We start from the raw sequence: 17546 nt of genomic DNA on the forward strand, positions 1-17546 counted from the left end.
AGACAAAGCAAATTAACTCCCAGCTCCTTCTCCAAGCACTCCATTTGTTGCCGTGTCCCACAAATATTCCCTGTGGGATGGTGTGGATGGAAGGAGTTTGATGAATGCAGAGGGGGGGGAAAATGAGCTCAGCAGATGGAAAGGGCAGATTTGATTGTGAGCAAGCCCCGAGGAATCTGCAGCACCCCGGGGATGGATGTGTCACCTGTGGGTGACAGGGCTGAGCCAGGGACAGCAGCAGGGGAGGCTGGAGCAGTGCCCAGAGGGTCTGAGCTGGTTCCTTGCTCCAGGTTCTGTGCTGGGATGTGGCCACAGAAAAAAAATGTTGATGTAAAACCTGGCTGGTTCCATGCTGGTTTTATTTTGCACCAGCTCAAGTCACCCACTGGATTACTGGGAGGTTTCCTGAGGAGGGAATTCACCTGGAAAATGCCAGATCCCACCTAAGAGGCATTCTCTTCCTGCTGTTAAATAAACCTGGAAGGGACCGGAAAATGGCAAATCCACCCAAAGTCCTGAAGAACGAGTGCTTTTCTTATCCCAATAATAAAAGATTCTGATTTAGTGGTGACCAAAAGATTCTCATTTAATGATGCCCAAAAGGTTCTGATTCAGTGGTGACAAAAGATTCTGATTCAGTGGTGACCAAAATATTTGGATTCAGTGGTACCAAAAAGTTCTGATTTAATGGTGACCGAAAGATTTGAATTCAGTGATGACTAAAAAATTCTGATATACTGATGACCAAATGGTTCTGATTCAGTGGTCACCAAAGGCTTCCCTGCTGCTCCTGTGAGGGAGGGAATTAAAGAACAAATGGAAGGGAATTAACGGAAGATCCAGGGTGGTGTTTTCCCCTCCTGGTTCTTGATGCACCTGAAATGCTGATATTTATATGATGACAGAAGTTCTGTTAGTGGGCTCTGGCAGCCTGGAAATCACCTGGAAATTCACTGAGCAGAGCCCTCCTGAGGCAGCCTCAGAGCAGGAACTGGGAACATCCCAGCGAGGGCGACGAGGGCAGGGGGGACTGTGGGGACTGATGCCACTTTTCCCTTTGCAGTCTCCTGCTTCTTCAACTTCACCAGCCCGTCGGGCATCGTGCTGTCCCCCAACTACCCCGAGGAGTACGGGAGCAGCCTGCACTGCGTGTGGCTCATCATTGCCAACCCCGAGAGCCGCATCCACCTGGCCTTCAACGACTTCGACGTGGAGCCCCAGTTCGACTTCCTGGCCGTCAAGGACGGCGGCACGGCCGAGTCGCCCGTGCTGGGCACCTTCTCAGGGAGCCACATCCCCTCCTCGCTGACCAGCAGCGGCCACGTGGCCAGGCTGGAGTTCCAGACTGACCACTCCATGGAGAAGAGAGGATTCAACATCACCTTCACCAGTGAGTGGGTGTTGTGTTTGCAGGTGCCCCCGTGGCAGGGAGGAGTGGTGCATCTGATTCTGTCTTCTCAGAAGGCTAATTTATTCCTTTACAATACTACATTATATTAAATTAATATAGTAATTTAATTAATTAATACAGTTATATAATATATTACTATATTAATATAATTAATATATTAATATAATTAATATACTACTATATTAATAATTATCATCTTCTCAGAAGGCTAATGGATTCCTTTACAATACTACATTATATTAAATTAATATAGTAATTTAATAATTAATATAGTTATATAATATATTATATATTAGTAATTATTACATTGTACATTAAATTAATATAATATTATTATATTATATTAAAGAATACTAAACTATACAAAAGAATACATAAAAGATACTTACTCAATGCTAAAAAGATAATAATGAAAACTTGTGAAAACATAATAATGAAAACTTGTGAAAAGATAATAATGAAAACTCGTGAAAACATAATAATAAAAACTCCTGACTCTTTCCAGAGTCTTGGCACTGATTGGCCAAAGAGTGAAAACAACTCACACCAGAATCCAGTGAAACAATCACCTGTGGGTAAACAATCTCCAAACACATTCCAAAGGAGCAAAACACAGGAGAAGCAAATGAGATAAGAATTGTTTTCCTTTTTCCCTGAGGCTTCTCAGCTTCCCAGGAGAGAAATCCTGGGTGAAGGGGTTTTTCGGAGAATGGGAATGCCACAAGTGTGGTGCCTTTTTGGGGCTGCTGAAAAACCAGAGGCTGGACAAATTAAAGGAATAAAGAGCAGTTGTATTTATTGAAGGGCTTTCAGGGACGTTTAGGACAAACCAAGCCCCCCCAGGGGCTAAACCCAAAATAAACAATATATCATGGATTTTCACATTTTTATCATTTTGGTCCATTTGCATATTTGAAATTAATCTTCCAATTCCAACTTCAGGTAATGAAGTAATTTACCCCAAGTTTGCTCCCCCCACTCACTTTTGTTTCCATCTCTCAGGATTGCCAGGCCTGGAGAGGAATTGTCTGCCCAAAATGGGAAAGCAGCAGCTCCCACTGTGTGTGGAGTTTGGAGTTATTAGAGTCCTTAGAGCTAAAGAACTGCAGGATTACAAATATATAAAAAATATAAAAGCTCAAATCCTAAGGCATCAAGCGCCTCACCCTTCCTTCAACTCTAAATTCATGTTGGAGACTGCAGAGATGGATCTTGCTAAAGCTGTTGGAATTCCGAAGTAAACCCGAAAATTGGGGATTAATTTGGATTTGCAGTTGGGTGATGGAGGATTGGTGGCACGTTCAGAGCTGGTGGCACAGATTCTTTCTGGCTGTGAGGTTGAAGGCTCCCTCTCAGAGCCTCCTTTCTGCTCAGGGAGCAGAGGTGATGCCCTGGGGGCAGCTCAGGGAGAAATGCTGGGTCTGGTATGGTCCCTGTGTCACCCTCAGTCAGTGCCACCCTTGACTGCTGACAGCCAGAAATGCAAAATTTTGGAGAAAAAGGCAAATGTAGCCCTGCCTTGTGTTAGAAGGCCTTGAAATTTCCAGAGAGAGATTTGGCTCTGTGTTAAATCCACTCCTCGAGTCCCCACGGTAATTTTAGCTTGTCCTGTAATTTTCCAAAGAGCCTTTTTAAACCTCTGCAGCAGAGCTGAGCTTTGTTAGGCTGGGTTTGGTGGCACGGATAAATTAATGGCCTTTCCAGCCCTGATTGCAGAGCCTTCATTTAAAGAGAAATTTTTAAAAAATAAATAAAATCAGAGGCCTTAAGGAAGCATTTGCCAAACTCCAGCAGGCTCCTGAGAGGAGGGGGTTTGGGTGAGGGGTGACACCTCAGGAACGCTGCTGGTGCCTCTCCCTTTCCCCTGCTGGCAGCTGTCCCTTGCATGGGGACATTTTTTCCAAGACATTTTTCATGGTTTTCAGTGCTGGGGTTGACTTAGGAATGAGTTAATTTGTTCAAACTGCTTAAATTCTCCAGTGAGCCTTTCCCAGCCAGCTCCAGACCCTTCCCTTCAGTCTGGGGGAGGGAGAGGGGGCCAGGGACAGGTTCCAGAGCACAGGACTCACTTCCAGCCTCTTTTCCTTGTGGAGAACAGGCGATGGTGAGGGCAGAGATGCTCTGGGAGCCATCCAGAGCTCAGCTGACTTTGCTCACGTGCATTAAAACCACTGAAAGCTCAGGTGTGGGATTAACCCGGAGCCTTTAATCCCTGCTAGGCTGCTCCTCTCCAGGCAGGAGGAGATGTAGGACATAATTATGCACTTAATGAGGAATTAAGGCCTAATTGCCAAATGTTTGGCTGGTGGAGCTTAAACTGCTGGAGAAGGTCTTAAAACTGAGCCAGGTGTCCCTGCAGTCCCAGGAGGACTTGGTGGCACCTGAGAGATTTCTGTGTGTGCTTTGTTTTCTCCCAGCAGGGCTGGGAATGGAGCTGAAAGGAAGTCGGTTTAATTGGGATTTTGAGAAAGAATTGTTCTCTGTAAGGGGATGGGATGGAATTTCCAGAGAAGCTGGAACCTGGAAGTGTCCTAGGCCAGGCTGGGCAGGGCTTGGAGCAGCATGGGACAGTGGAAAGTGTCCCTGCCACGGCAGGGGTGGCACTGGTGAGCTTTAATGTCCCTTGCAGCTCTGTGATGTGGCAGTCACAGAACGTGCTGAGGTTCCTTTTTAACCTTGGTGCCTTAAATATTTCCATTTTTCCCATCAGCAGTTCCCTTATGTCCCCTCCAGTCAGAAATTTTCAGTTTTTTTTTTTTTTAATCTCTCCCTATTTGGAGTATTTTATATGTGGAAGGTGGCTGAGAAGGTGACTCAGTTTGCCAGGACCTTTCCTGCTGTATCCCATCCTCTGATGGACACCAACACCTTTAACCTCCCCATCCCCTCCTGTCGTGCCAGAGGCAGAAACTGGGAAAGGGAAAATTTCAATTTTCCTCGTTTTGAGGACAGGGTGGGGGGTACAAAAAGATGCTGATTCTCCTCTTTTCCTCTTCTCTTTCCTTCCTCTCCTCCTCCTCCCGATCTCCTGGCACCAGGAACGGGAAAATTTCAATTTTCCACAATTTGAGGGTGCAACATCCTCGTTGTGGGGACAGGCTGTGGGGGAAAAAACAGATGCTGATTCTCCTCTTTTTCTCTTCTTTCCCTCCTCTCCTCCTCCTCAAAGAGAAAAATTCAATTTTCCTCAATTGCTCCCTTTTTGAGGGTGCAGCATCCTCGTTGTTGGGACAGAGTGAGGGGTACAAAAATACCCTGATTCTCCTCTTTTGTCTTTCCCTCCTCTCCTCTTCTTCCTGGTCCTGGGAGGGGGAAAAATTCAATTTTTCTCAATTTGAGGGTGCAACATCCTGGTTTTTGGGACAGGTTGGGGAGTACAAAAAGATGCTGATTCTCCTCTTTTCCTCTTCTCTTTCCTTCCTCTCCTCCTCCTCCCGATCTCCTGGCACCAGGAACGGGAAAATTTCAATTTTCCACAATTTGAGGGTGCAACATCCTCGTTGTGGGGACAGGCTGTGGGGGAAAAAACAGATGCTGATTCTCCTCTTTTTCTCTTCTTTCCCTCCTCTCCTCCTCCTTCTGGCACTGGGAGGGGGAAAAATTCAATTTTTCCCAATTTGAGGGTGCAACATCCTAGTTTTGGGGCCAGGCTGGGTGGTACAAAAAGATGCTGATTCTCCTCTTTTTCTCTTCTTTCCCTCCTCTCCTCCTCCTCAAAGAGAAAAATTCAATTTTCCTCAATTGCTCCCTTTTTGAGGGTGCAGCATCCTCGTTGTTGGGACAGAGTGAGGGGTACAAAAACACCCTGATTCTCCTCTTTTCTCTTTTCCTCCTCCTGGTACTGGGAGGGGGAAAATTCAATTTTTCTCAATTTGAGGGTGCAACATCCTGGTTTTTGGGACAGGTTGGGGAGTACAAAAAGATGCTGATTCTCCTCTTTTCTCTTTCCCTCCTCTCCTCCTGGCACTGGGAGGGGGAAAAATTCAATATTTCTCAAATTGAGGGTACAACATCCTAGTTTTGGGGCCAGGCTGGGTGGTACAAAAAGGTGCTGATTCTCCTCTTTTCTCTTTCCCTCCTCTCCTCCTGGCACTGGGAGGGGGAAAAATTCAGTTTTTCTCAATTTGAGGGTACAACATCCTCATTTTGGGGACAGGCTGGGGGGTACAAAAAGATGCTGATTCTCCTCTTTTCCTCTCTTTCCCTCCTCTCCTCCTCCTTATGATCTCCTCCTCCTCAAAGGGAAAACAAAGGGGAAAATTCAATTTTCCATAATTGCTCCCTCATTTTGAGGTTGCAACATCCTCGTTGTTGGGGCCAGGCTGTGGGGGTACAAAAAGGTGCTGATTCTCCTCTTTTCCTCTTCTTTCCCTCCTCTCCTCCTCTTCCTGGTACTGGGAAGGGGAAAAATTCAATTTTTTTCAATTTGAGGGTACAACATCCTCATTTTGGGGACAGGTTGGGGGGGGAAAAAAGATGCTGATTGTTCTCTTTTCTTCTTCTTTCCCTCCTCTCCTCCTCCTTATGATCTCCTCCTCCTCAAAGGGGAAAATTCAATTTTCCATAATTGCTCCCTCATTTTGAGGTTGCAACATCCTCGTTGTTGGGGACAGGCTGTGGGGGTACAAAAAGATGCTGATTCTCCTCTTTTCCTCTTCTTTCCCTCCTCCTCCTCCTCCTGGCAGCGTTCCGGCACAACGAGTGCCCGGACCCCGGCGTGCCGGTGAACGGGAAGCGCTTTGGGGACAGCCTGCAGCTGGGCAGCTCCGTGTCCTTCCTGTGTGACGAGGGCTTCATCCGCACCCACGGCGCCGAGAGCGTCACCTGCGTCCTGCAGGAGGGCAACGTGGTGTGGGACAACGCCGTGCTGCGCTGCGAAGGTCAGCCCCGCCGTGGTTTGGGCTGGGAGGGATGTTAAAAACCCCATCTCGCCTCTTCCCGTGGGCTGGGACACTTCTGGTGTCCCAACCTTGGCCTTGGGTGCTGCCAGGGATCCCAAGGTGGCCCCAGCTTCTCTGGGAATTCAGGACCCCAAGGTGGCCCCAGCTTCTCTGGGAATTCGGGACCCCAAGGTGGCCACAGCTTCTCTGGGAATTCCAGCCCAGCTCCTGCCCACCTTCACAGCTGCCAGGGATCCCAAGGTGGCCCCAGCTTCTCTGGGAATTCAGGACCCCAAGGTGGCCCCAGCTTCTCTGGGAATTCGGGACCCCAAGGTGGCCACAGCTTCTCTGGGAATTCCAGCCCAGCTCCTGCCCACCTTCACAGCCGAGAATCCCTTCCCAGTATCCCCAGATCTCCCCTTTCCCAGTTCAGAGCCAGTCCCTGTGTCCTGTCCCTCCATCCCTTGTCACAAGTCGCTCTCCAGCTCTCCCGGAGCCCCTTCAAGCGCTGGAAGGAGCTCTGGGTTCTCCTTGGAGCTTCTCTTCTCCTGGTGAGTGTTCCCAGCCTGGTGGGAGAGAGATTCTCTTCTTCTTTTCCTCCTCCTCTTCTCCTCTTCTTTCTCCTCTTCTTCTTTTTCTCCTCCTCTTCTTCTTCTTTTTCTCCTCCTCCTATTCTTCTTTTCCTCCTCCTCCTCCTCTTCTCCTCTTCCTCCTCCTCTTCTCCTCCTCCTCTTCTTCTTCTTTTCCTCCTCCTCTTTTTCTCCTCCTCTTCTTTTCCTCCTTCTCTTCTTCTTTTCCTCCTCTTCTTTTCCTCCTCCTCCTCCTCTTCTCTTCTCCTCTTCCTCCTCCTCTCCTCCTCCTCCTCCTCTCCTTCTCTTCCTCTCTTCTTCTCTTCCTCCTCCTCTCCTCCTCTTCTTCTCTTCCTTCTCTTCCTCCTCTCCTTCTCCTCCTTCTCTCCTTTTCCTCTCCTTCTCTTCCTGTTCTCCAGGTGACCATTCCTTCAGGGAAATAGATTTTTGGGGGGGAAATTCTGCAGCCTTTTGGGATCCAGAATTGGGGTTCTGCCTGTCAGGGTTTCACTCTCACATTCCACAGTGTCCAGCCAGCACCTTCCAGGATTTTCCACGCCTCTGGAAGTTGCTGTCTGCACAGAGGAGTTTGCTGGGGAGGAAGTTTCAGTTCAAATATTCCTGAGCTCTGTTTATTTTCCAATTTTTTGGTGTGGAATGAACGCGGGGGAGGATTTTTATTGTATTTGTTTGATGATCAGTTCTTGTTACAACAGGTGTTTTTCTAATAACAATAACAATAATAATAAAAGGTTGTGGTTTAGTGTTGCCTCAAAGCTCCCCTGCTGCTCCTCTCAGGGAGGGAATGAAACAACAGGGAATGGAAGATCCAGGGTGATGTTTTCCCATCCTGGTTTTTGATCCATGTAAAATATCTGATATTTATGTAATGACAGAAGTTCTGTCAATGAGCTCTGGCAGCTGAGAAGCAGAAATTCTGCATTTCCATCTCCTGGCTACAACAGCCAACCCTGCCGTGGGGGGAGCTGGGCTGAATTAAAGGCTTTAATTCAGATTTCAAAGCTTTTTTAGGACTTTCAAGCTTCTCCTCTGCAAAAGAGAAGTGAAGAAGGAGCTCATTAGGACTGAAAATCTTCCTGTGCCCTGTGTTCTCAGGGAAGTGATGCTCTGCTCTGGTATTTGCAGCAATTTGAATAACAAGTGCTGAGCTCTTGAGAAACAGCCCTGGAATATTGAGAAATAATTGGAGTAATTGGCCCTGCATTGCCTGAGCAGCAGGAATTGCACAATCCTGGCCATTGTCTTTGGAACTGAAGGAAAGAATCAGTTGTCTTCAACAGCTTTTATAGAATAAAAAGCTGGACTTCTTGTATTCTTACATAATTTTGCTCCTGTCAAAATGTAGGTTCAGTTCAGGGCTCCTGTTACTTTCAAAGCACAAGCCTTGAAATTTACCTATTTCTAAGCATGGAAGGGAAACATTCATTAAATAATACACTTCTAATAAACTTTTATATTTGATAACCTTCTGCCTTCTCCTCCTGATCACTCTGGTGATTTCTTTGACTCACCCTTCGGTCTGGACATTTTAATTACCCTTTTTAAGCAAGGAGAAAAGCCCAGAGATCTAAAGTCCTGTTCAACACTTGAAAAAAAATTAATGGGAATGAAGGAGACAGAGAAAAGGGTGGAAATCCTGACAGGAGACCGTGCAGCTTTGGGGCAGAAAGGAAAAAATAATTGCTTTGGAGCCAGCTGGGATCAAACGACTTTCATCTGCCACCCTTCAGAGCAGCAGGGCAGCCTTGGGGCTGGGGCTGGCACATTTTGGGGTGGCACAGGGGCACGGTACATTGGGGCTGGCCCTGGGTCACTCCTTGGAGGACCAAACCTGGCAGTTCCTGGGGGCTGTGGGGGTTTTTGTGCCTCTGGGCTCTCAGACCCGCTGTCCTTTTCCCAGAAAATGCAAGAACGCGCCTGCAGCTCCTGCTGGTGGCACTGGGGAGCCCGGGCTGGAATGAATGCCCTGCTCTGGTGATGTCCCTCGTGGCAGCAAAGCCATGACTCAATTAGCAGGGCTGGGAGAGATTTTGCTGGCACCTGAAATGCCAAGTGACCTTGCAGTTTCCTCTGCTTTTATATCCAATCATTATTTTACACCCCGTCCCCTCCGAGCCGGGCCCAAGGTCAGCTCTGCTGGCTCCCGGGGGGGCAGTGGCTGCACTTGGAGCTGAAAAGGCAATTTCTGAGCACTTCATGTTGGTTTTCCATCTGACTCTGGTGATTTTTAACTCGTGGGGGGACAGAAATGCAGGGAAGGGGTTTCAGAAGTGGGGACACCTCACGGTGCTGCAGCTCTGTGCCATTTTTCACCCCAAGTGTGGCACTCAGGGACTTGATTTAGTGGTGGCATTGGCAGTGTTGGGCTGGATGAGCCTGAAGGTCTTTCCCAGCTTGGGTAATTGTGTGATTTCTGTCCTTTTTGTGTCCCCAGCACCCTGTGGGGGCCACCTGACGTCACCCAGTGGAACCATCCTGTCCCCAGGCTGGCCTGGCTTCTACAAGGACTCGCTCAGCTGTGCCTGGGTCATCGAGGCCCAGCCTGGCTACCCCATCAAGATCACCTTTGACAGGTGCCCACCACCTCGGGCAGCCCCCAAATTCCCTGCTTTGGATGCTTTTGGTGGTTCCAAGGTGCAGCCAGGAGAGGGGAGTGAGCTGCTCCACATCATCTGGAGCTCAGGTTTTCCCCTCTCCGCTTTTTAATTCATGAGCTCCTGGCAGGGAATTAAAACTCACCCAGCACTGGGGGGAATGGTTGTGTCTGAACCACTCCTGCTGGTTTTCAGGGGTGTTTGGGACATTTTTTTTGGGGCTGAGCTGCCACATGGGTGGGGGGAGCAGCAGGGAATGCTGAGGTTTTTGGTTTTCCCAGGATTTCCTGGCCCTGGGGCTGGCTGTGTGGGAGGGCTTGTTCAGGGATGCAGATGGATATAGATGCAAATATCCTGAAAATCAGCTGCTCTTTGGATTCCTGGCAGTGCCAGGAATGCCCCAGAGAGCAGAGAGGAGCTGCCACTGCCACCACTGCTGTGACATTTGAGGCTCCATGGCTCTTCCAGCCCTGTCTCATTTGCTGGCTCAACACCTGGGCAATATTTTAGGTGGGGGCCAGCAGGAGAAGAGGTGAAGGATCAGAAAAAAACCCCAAACACGTGTGAAGTGCCTCAATGAGCTCAGCTCAGCCCCCGTGGTGGTTCCAGGGGGGAATGAGCAGAAGGGAGCAGTGCTGGGCTTTCATTTTCCTCCTGTCCCTTCCAGGTTCAAGACAGAGGTGAATTATGACACCCTGGAGGTGAGGGACGGCCGCTCCTACTCCTCTCCCCTGATTGGGGTCTACGATGGCACCCAGGTGCCCCAGTTCCTGATCAGCACCAGCAACCACCTCTACCTCCTGTTCACCACAGACAAGAGCCACTCTGACATCGGCTTCCAGATCCGATACGAAAGTAAGGGCCCCTTGCTCACGGGGCTCCCTGGAATTCCCTGGGATTCCCTGGGATTCCCTGCAATTCCCCATCTCCAGCAGCCCCACGGCCTCCTCAAGTCCCCCTGGGTCTCTTTTTCCCCGTGCCAGGCAGCTCACACTGCTCAAGGAGCTGCTGCCAGTGGAGGAGCAGTTTCTGCTTTTCCTGCCATCCCAGACTGGTTTGGCTCGGAAGGAAACTTTAAACCCAAAGGCAGGGACAGCTCCCACTGTGCCAGGTTGCTCCAAGCTGACCTTGGGCACTTGCAGGGATGAGGCAGCCACAGCTTCTCTGGGAATGCCATCCCAGCCCCTCACAGGGGAGAATTTCTTCCCAATATCCCACCCAAATTTTCCCTTTTCCAATCTGAAGCCATTCCCTCTCTGCTTGTTTGTAGAAGCTTTTTTAATTTTTATTTTAGCATCTACAGAATATTCTTGATGTTAGGAGGCAGAGCTGAGTTCACAGAATCGGAATATCCAGAGCTGGATCCCACAGGGATTGTGGAGTCCAACTGCTGGTCCTGCACAGGACAGGCCCAAGAATCCCAGACCAGTTCCTCTCTTCATTTCCTTTTCTCACTTTGGGGATTTTCCTTTCTTCATTTCCACTTCGCACTTTGAGGATTTCCCTCTCTCCCTCCTTTTGCTTTGGGGATTTCCCTCTCTCCATCTTTTAATTTTTGGGATTTCCCTCTCTCCATTTCATCCTCCCCTCATTTCAGGGATTTCCCTCTCTCTATTTCCTCCTCTCTCTTTGATGATTTCCCTCTCTCCATCCCCTCATTTCAGGGATTTCCCGCTCTTTATCTTCTCCCTTTTGGGATTCTTTTATCTCCCTTTCCTCCTTTCTCTTTGAGGATTTCCCTCTCTTTATCCTCTCACTTTTGGGATTTTCCTCTCTCCATTTCCTCCCTTCCCTTTCCCTCTCTCCATCCCCTCATTTCAGGGATTTCCCTCTCTCTATTTCCTCCTCTCTCTTTGATGACTTCCCTCTCTCCATCCTCTTGTTTCAGGGATTTCCCTCTCTCCATCCCCTGATTTCAGGGATTTCCCTCTCTCCCTTTCCTCCTCTCACCTTGAGGATTTCCCTCTCTCCATCCCCTCATTTCAGGGATTTCCCTCTCTTTATCCTCTCACTTTTGGGATTTTTCTCTCTCCATTTCCTCCCCTCCCTTGGGGCAATTCCCTCTCTCCATCCCCTCATTTCAGGGATTTCCCTCTCCCTTTCCTCCTCTCACTTTGATGATTTCCCTCTCTTTATCCTCTCACTTTTGAGATTTTCCTCTCTCCATTTCCTCCCTTCCCTTTCCCTCTCTCCATCCCCTCATTTCAGGGATTTCCCTCTCTCTATTTCCTCCTCTCTCTTTGATGATTTCCCTCTCTCCATCCTCTTGTTTCAGGGATTTCCCTCTCTCCATCCCCTGATTTCAGGGATTTCCCTCTCTCCCTTTCCTCCTCTCACTTTGAGGATTTCCCTTTCTTCATCCCCTCATTTCAGGGATTTTTCTCTCTCCCTTTCCTCCTCTCACTTCGAGGATTTCCCTCTCTCCATCCCCTGATTTCAGGGATTTCCCTCTCTCCCTTTCCTCCTCTCACTTTGATGATTTCCCTCTCTTTATCCTCTCACTTTTGAGATTTTCCTCTCTCCATTTCCTTCTCTCCCTTGGGGCATTTCCCTCTCCATCCCCTCATTTCAGGGATTTCCCTCTCTTTATCCTCTCACTTTTGGGATTTTTCCCTCTCCCTTTCCTCCTCTCACTTCGAGGATTTCCCTCTCTCCATCCCCTCACTTGCGGAATCCCCTCTCTCCCTTCCACTGTGGGGTTAACCACCAATATTTAGGACAATCCCACGGGTGGGCTGGGCTGCCCTGAGCTGCTCAGTGCCCAGCTGAGGGCTGTGACCCCGCTGTGTGCCCAGCTGTGAAGCTGCAGTCTGACCACTGCCTGGACCCGGGCATCCCGGTGAACGGGCAGCGCCACGGCAACGATTTCTACGTGGGAGCCCTGGTGACATTCAGCTGTGACCCTGGCTACACCCTGAGTGACAGCGAGGCCCTGGAGTGCGAGCCCAACTTCCAGTGGAGCCGGCCCCTGCCCAGCTGTGAGGGTGAGCAAAGCTCTGCTCCGGGGTGTTCGTGGTGGTAGGAGGCAGAGCGGAGCTCCCGGGGTGGGATATCCAGAGTTGGGTCCCACAGGGATGGTTGTTCCAGCTTCCCTTGCTGGGAAGCTCCCTGTGGAATTTAATCCATGGGTTTTGGTGGGTCTGTCCATGGATTTTGGTGGATTTTGACCAACAAAACCCAATTTGTGTTGGTTGGATTTGGGTCGATCGGTCTCTTCTGTTGGATTTTCCCATGCTGGGTTTTGGTTTTACTTTTTCCTCCCGGCTTGTGAAAGTTTCTGGATTATTAAACTCTTTCTCTCCTTTTTTTGTGTGTTTTTAGCTCTCTGTGGGGGCTACATCCGTGGCTCCAGTGGCACCATCCTCTCCCCAGGCTTCCCAGATTTTTATCCCAACAACTTGAACTGCACGTGGACGATAGAAACATCCCATGGGAAAGGTGAGGAGAGGACTGAGGCAGTGGGAGAGAAACTTCTCCCTGTGGGAACCAAGAGTTCCTCTCAGGAATGATGATTCCATTGTCCCTGGACAAGATCCAGGGGGTTTTGATGTCACCTCTTCATCCTTTTCAAGAGAAAATTCTTATCAAACAGAGCCTGTGCTTTGTGTTATCTCCTGTCCCAGACCTTTGTGGCCCCATCCTGAAAGTCAGGATGTGGATGCAGATATCCTGAGGGATCTGCCCCTCCTGAGGGATTTGTGGAGGAGTTCAGCTCCTCCCCTCCCAGGTTTTTTGGGAATATCTCCCACAAGGCCACCACACGAGTCCTGGAATTGCCCCAGCTGCTCCAACAATTATTTTCCTGTGACACTTTATGGACTCCCAGGCTGTGCAAGTGGAGTTTAAAAGCAGCTTCATTTTAAAGGTATTTAAATGCCTAAAGAGAAACCATTATTTTTAATCTCACTACTTCAAAGTGATTTCTTTCCCCTCTAATTTGTTTTGCTGTTTCTTCTGCAGAGAATGGGGGGAGAAAATAAAAGCCCAACCTTGTGTTTGGAGAGATGTTTTGTGCCACAGTAAATTGCAGACCAGAGCAAAGGTTTAATTGGTCACAAATCCTTTAAAATGAGTTTATAATTAGCCCTTTTTGCTACAGTTCCACAACCCTTGAGTGCTGGAGGAGCCTCGTGCCGTCTGCTTGGAGTTTTTACTTTCAAAAACTTGGAATTTGGGCATGTTCTCCGGGATAACTGAATTATTCTTGTGCTAATTCCAGAGGGGTGATGTTATTTCTGTTCCTTAGGCTGGGTTTGCTAAAACTGAGGGTTTAAATTTGCTGTCAGGGGAGAATAAAGTCATTTTGCATTCCCCACATCCCAGTTTTCAGGTCAGATCTATTTCTGTTTTGTGCTTCTGGTAGAAATGACAAACAATTTGGAAACTCCCGGAAGTTTCCTGCTTTTGTGGAATTTTGCAGGGGGGGAAGAGTGAAACTAAAAATATTCTCCACAGAATGGATATAAAGAAGGAATTATCAAGGTCAATCCTAAGCTTTGGGTCATCAAAATCCTTCTGAGAACACTGAAGGGCAGTGAGGGATAAGGATTGGGATGAGCCCACAATTCCTTCATTCCCAATCCCATGGGAAAAGCTCTTTATTGGTTTCCAGCCTCTCTGACCTTCTTGGAAGGGAAGAGCTCCATGTGAGCAGCAAACCTCCAGGAAGAACTTGGGATAAATAAATGGAATTTCCAGCTGGAATTTGGTGCTGTGGGGTTGGATATTGGATCTCCAGAGCTTTCCCTGATCTCCAGGAATTACAGCAAGGAGGAGAATCTTCCTCTGGGCTTTCTTTGCAGGTTTCCTGCTGTTTCTTTGGGATGCTGTATTTTGGGAATGGTGGGAATTATTTGCTTAAATGAAATAACCTGGTCAAACCAAGCAGGAATCTCTCCCAAAGCCCAAATTCCATCCTTGGGTTTCCTGGAGGGGTCTGTGTCTCTCCAGAGGGGTTCTGGGCAGGATAAATCCCAACCCCACACCAGCAGGGGCTTGGGAGCCTGCCTTGAGCTGGGAGATCAGGATGGAAAAATCCATCTAAATGCAAAAAGGCTTTTTACTGCTTGGCATCTCCTTGCCTTGTTAAGTCGGTGTGACAATGCTGTGACAGAGCTCCTGAGCTCAGATCCTGCCTGGCTCTGCTCTCACTGCCATTTTTTGGTTAGGTTTTTTTATTCTTATTATTTTATTTCCAAGCTGGAATTATTTTCCAGAGAATGAGTGTTTCTAATGGTGTTTGAATTCCAGCATGAAAAATCACCTCGCTGGAGGCTCCTGCAGGAGCCTGAAGTGCTTCCCGTTGTGTGTCTGGAGGTGTGAAGGGGACTTTAAGTAATCCATTACTCCTCTCTGGCTCATTTACAAATGCAGCAAGGTCACAGCCTTCTCCCCAAATGTTTCAAATCGTTCAAATTGAATTTGGAAGGAAGAGGCAAAATAGTTTTGCTGTGTTTGGCTGGGATTTCTGTGGTTGGAGCTGTTATGGGGTTTACTTTGGGCAGGAAAAGGTGAATAAAAAGGTAGGGTTTAGGGAAAGGTGTCCCTTTCCGAGGTAGGGGGATGGAATAAAACAATTTTTAAGGTCATTCCCACCCAAATCATCCCATGATTCTCTGATTCAGCCCATCATGGGAGGGTCCTTGCAGCTGCACCACTGACACACTTCTGGAAAAGCCTCTCTGACCTTGAGGCTGGTTTAAATCCTGGTTTTCCAGGCAGGAATTCCTTCTGGAACACGCTTGACCCTCCCAGCTCCAGCCTTGCTGCTCTTGCTCTCCATTTCAAAGTCACTTTTAGAATAAAAGGCTCCCCTGGGCTGCTCCCTCAGCTGCTGCTCTGTCCCTGGAGCAAGTTTGTGTCATCCCTGACAAGGGCACAGGAATCCAGCATTTCCAGAGCCTGTCCCTGCTCTGGGCCTGCTCCCACTCCCAGGATTTAGGGGTTTATTGATTTCACTTCCACCAGAACAAAATCCATGATTTCAGCGTGATTTCCTCGCTGGGAAGCACGGAACGCTGTGGGATGACTCCACCAGTGCTTCCCCCCTCCTCTGCAGGTGTGTTCTTCACCTTCCACACGTTCCACCTGGAGAACGGGCACGACTACCTGCTGATCACAGAGAACTCCAGCTTTGCCCAGCCCCTGAAGCAGCTGACGGGCTCGCGGCTGCCAGCGCCGCTCAGCGCGGGGCTCTTCGGCAACTTCTCGGCCCAGATCCGCTTCATCTCCGACTTCTCCATGTCCTACGAGGGCTTCAACATCACCTTCTCAGGTGACAGCAGCTGCCCAACGCCTGCCTTCCCTTCCTTCCTTCCTTCCTTCCTTCCTCCCTTCCTCCCTTCCTCCCTTCCTCCCTTCCTCCCTTCCTCCCTTCCTCCCTTCCTCTCTTCCTCTCTTCCTCTCTTCCTTCCTCCCTTCCCTGTCCCTTCCTTCTGTCACTTTTCTTTCCCTTCCTCCTCTCTTCTTTCTTTCTTTTCTTTCCCTTCCTCCTTTCTTTCTTTCTCTTTCTTTCTTTCTTTCTTTCTTTCTTTCTTTCTTTCTTTCTTTCTTTCTTTCTTTCTTTCTTTCTTTCTTTCTTTCTTTCTTTCTTTCTTTCTTTCTTTCTTTCTTTCTTTCTTTCTTTCTTTCTTTTCTTTTTTTCCCTGTCACTTCTTTCTTTCCCTTCTTTTCTTTCCCTCCCTTTTCCTTTCCCCCTCTTTCCCTCTCTTTCCCTTCCCACTTTTCTGTGAGCGATTTGTATTTGGAGGGACCTTAAAACTCATCCAGGCCCTGCCCTGCCCAATCTTCCACTATCCCAGCTTGCCCCAACACTTGGACGCTTCCAGGGATGGGCCACCCCTTCTCTGGGGTGCCAGGGCCTCCCCACCCTCCCAGTAAAATAATTTTCCATTGATTTGGGTCACTCCTTTTGTCACCCAGTAAATTCTCCCAGTATTAAACCCCACTGTGACCCGAGAAACTTTCCCAATGTGTCCCAAGAAATTTTCCCAGTGTGTCCTGAGAAATTTTCCCAATGTGTCCTGAGAAATTCTCCCAATGTGTCCCAAGAAATTCTCCCAATGTGTCCCAAGAAATTCTCCCAATGTGTCCCAAGAAATTCTCCCAATGTGTCCCAAGAAATTCTCCCAATGTGTCCCAAGAAATTCTCCCAATGTGTTCCAAGAAATATCCCCCTTGCAGCCCCCACACAGCCAGGGGGAACAGTTCTGTCTGTCCTGGATCACAGGAATGCACCCACTGGAATTAAACCCCTCTCCAGTCTCCCTCCCCACCCTCCCCTTCCCTGCTCCGTTTATGGACAGCTCCAGCTCAGGATTTTTGGGGAATGCTGTCCCTGTTTCCCCAAAGACCTTCTCTGGTTTTAGAGCAGGATCTGCAGCAGGGCCAGCATTTCCAGCACAGGGACAGACGGATGGGATCCTGTGGAGCAATCTGGACAGCTTGGATCAGGAGCAGGCAGGGCTGGTCCCTCCCCTTGTCCGTCTGCTTTCCCTTTTTGCCTCTGGATGCTCCTGCAGTGCCCCTCCTGAGCCTGCAGCCTGTCCTGGATCTGTCTCTGCTCTAGATCCAGCCTGGCACAGCTGGGAATGCTCACCTGGAGAGGAGGAGGATCCAAGGAGAGCTCAGAGCCCTTCCAGGGCTTGAAGGGGCTCCAGGAGAGCTGGAGAGGGACTGGGGACAAGGATGGAGGGACAGGACACAGGGAATGGCTTCAGACTGGGAAAGGGGAGATTTGGGGGTATTCTGGGGGTATTGGGAATAAATTCTTCCCTCTGAAGGTGGGGAGAGGCTGGGATGGATTTCCCCTGGATCCCTGGCAGTGTCCCAGGCCAGGCTGGACAGGGCTTGGAGCAGCCTGGGACAGTGGGAGGTGCTGTCCCTGCCATGGCATGGGATGATTCTTATGGTCCCTTCCGTGATTTTATCATGGAAATCCATTTTAATAGTGGAAAACCATTCCATGATTTTAACCTGGCATATCCCAGGCTGGGTTTCCATGATCCCACTGGCATTTCCAGGGAACTGGAAAATGCATTTTCCCTGCCTGGGCTGGCTCAGTTCTCTGCTG

General features: G+C 48.9%; 1 protein-coding gene across 1 annotated transcript in view; it reads left to right on the top strand.

The window, feature by feature from the left end:
- Positions 1 to 17546, top strand: part of CSMD2 (CUB and Sushi multiple domains 2) — a 243818-nt gene that overhangs the window by 148076 nt on the left and 78196 nt on the right. Inside the window, exons 15-21 of the mRNA XM_039733794.1 lie at positions 1064 to 1390; positions 6097 to 6291; positions 9316 to 9454; positions 10143 to 10330; positions 12271 to 12459; positions 12797 to 12913; positions 15534 to 15749. Of these exons, the coding sequence (XP_039589728.1) occupies positions 1064 to 1390; positions 6097 to 6291; positions 9316 to 9454; positions 10143 to 10330; positions 12271 to 12459; positions 12797 to 12913; positions 15534 to 15749 (1371 nt within the window). The remainder of the gene's footprint in view (positions 1 to 1063; positions 1391 to 6096; positions 6292 to 9315; positions 9455 to 10142; positions 10331 to 12270; positions 12460 to 12796; positions 12914 to 15533; positions 15750 to 17546) is intronic.

The sequence above is a fragment of the Passer montanus genome, unplaced genomic scaffold (genome assembly GCF_014805655.1).
Source record: "Passer montanus isolate IOZ18808 unplaced genomic scaffold, ASM1480565v1 scaffold89, whole genome shotgun sequence".
In the NCBI taxonomy this organism is placed as follows: Eukaryota; Metazoa; Chordata; class Aves; order Passeriformes; family Passeridae; genus Passer; species Passer montanus.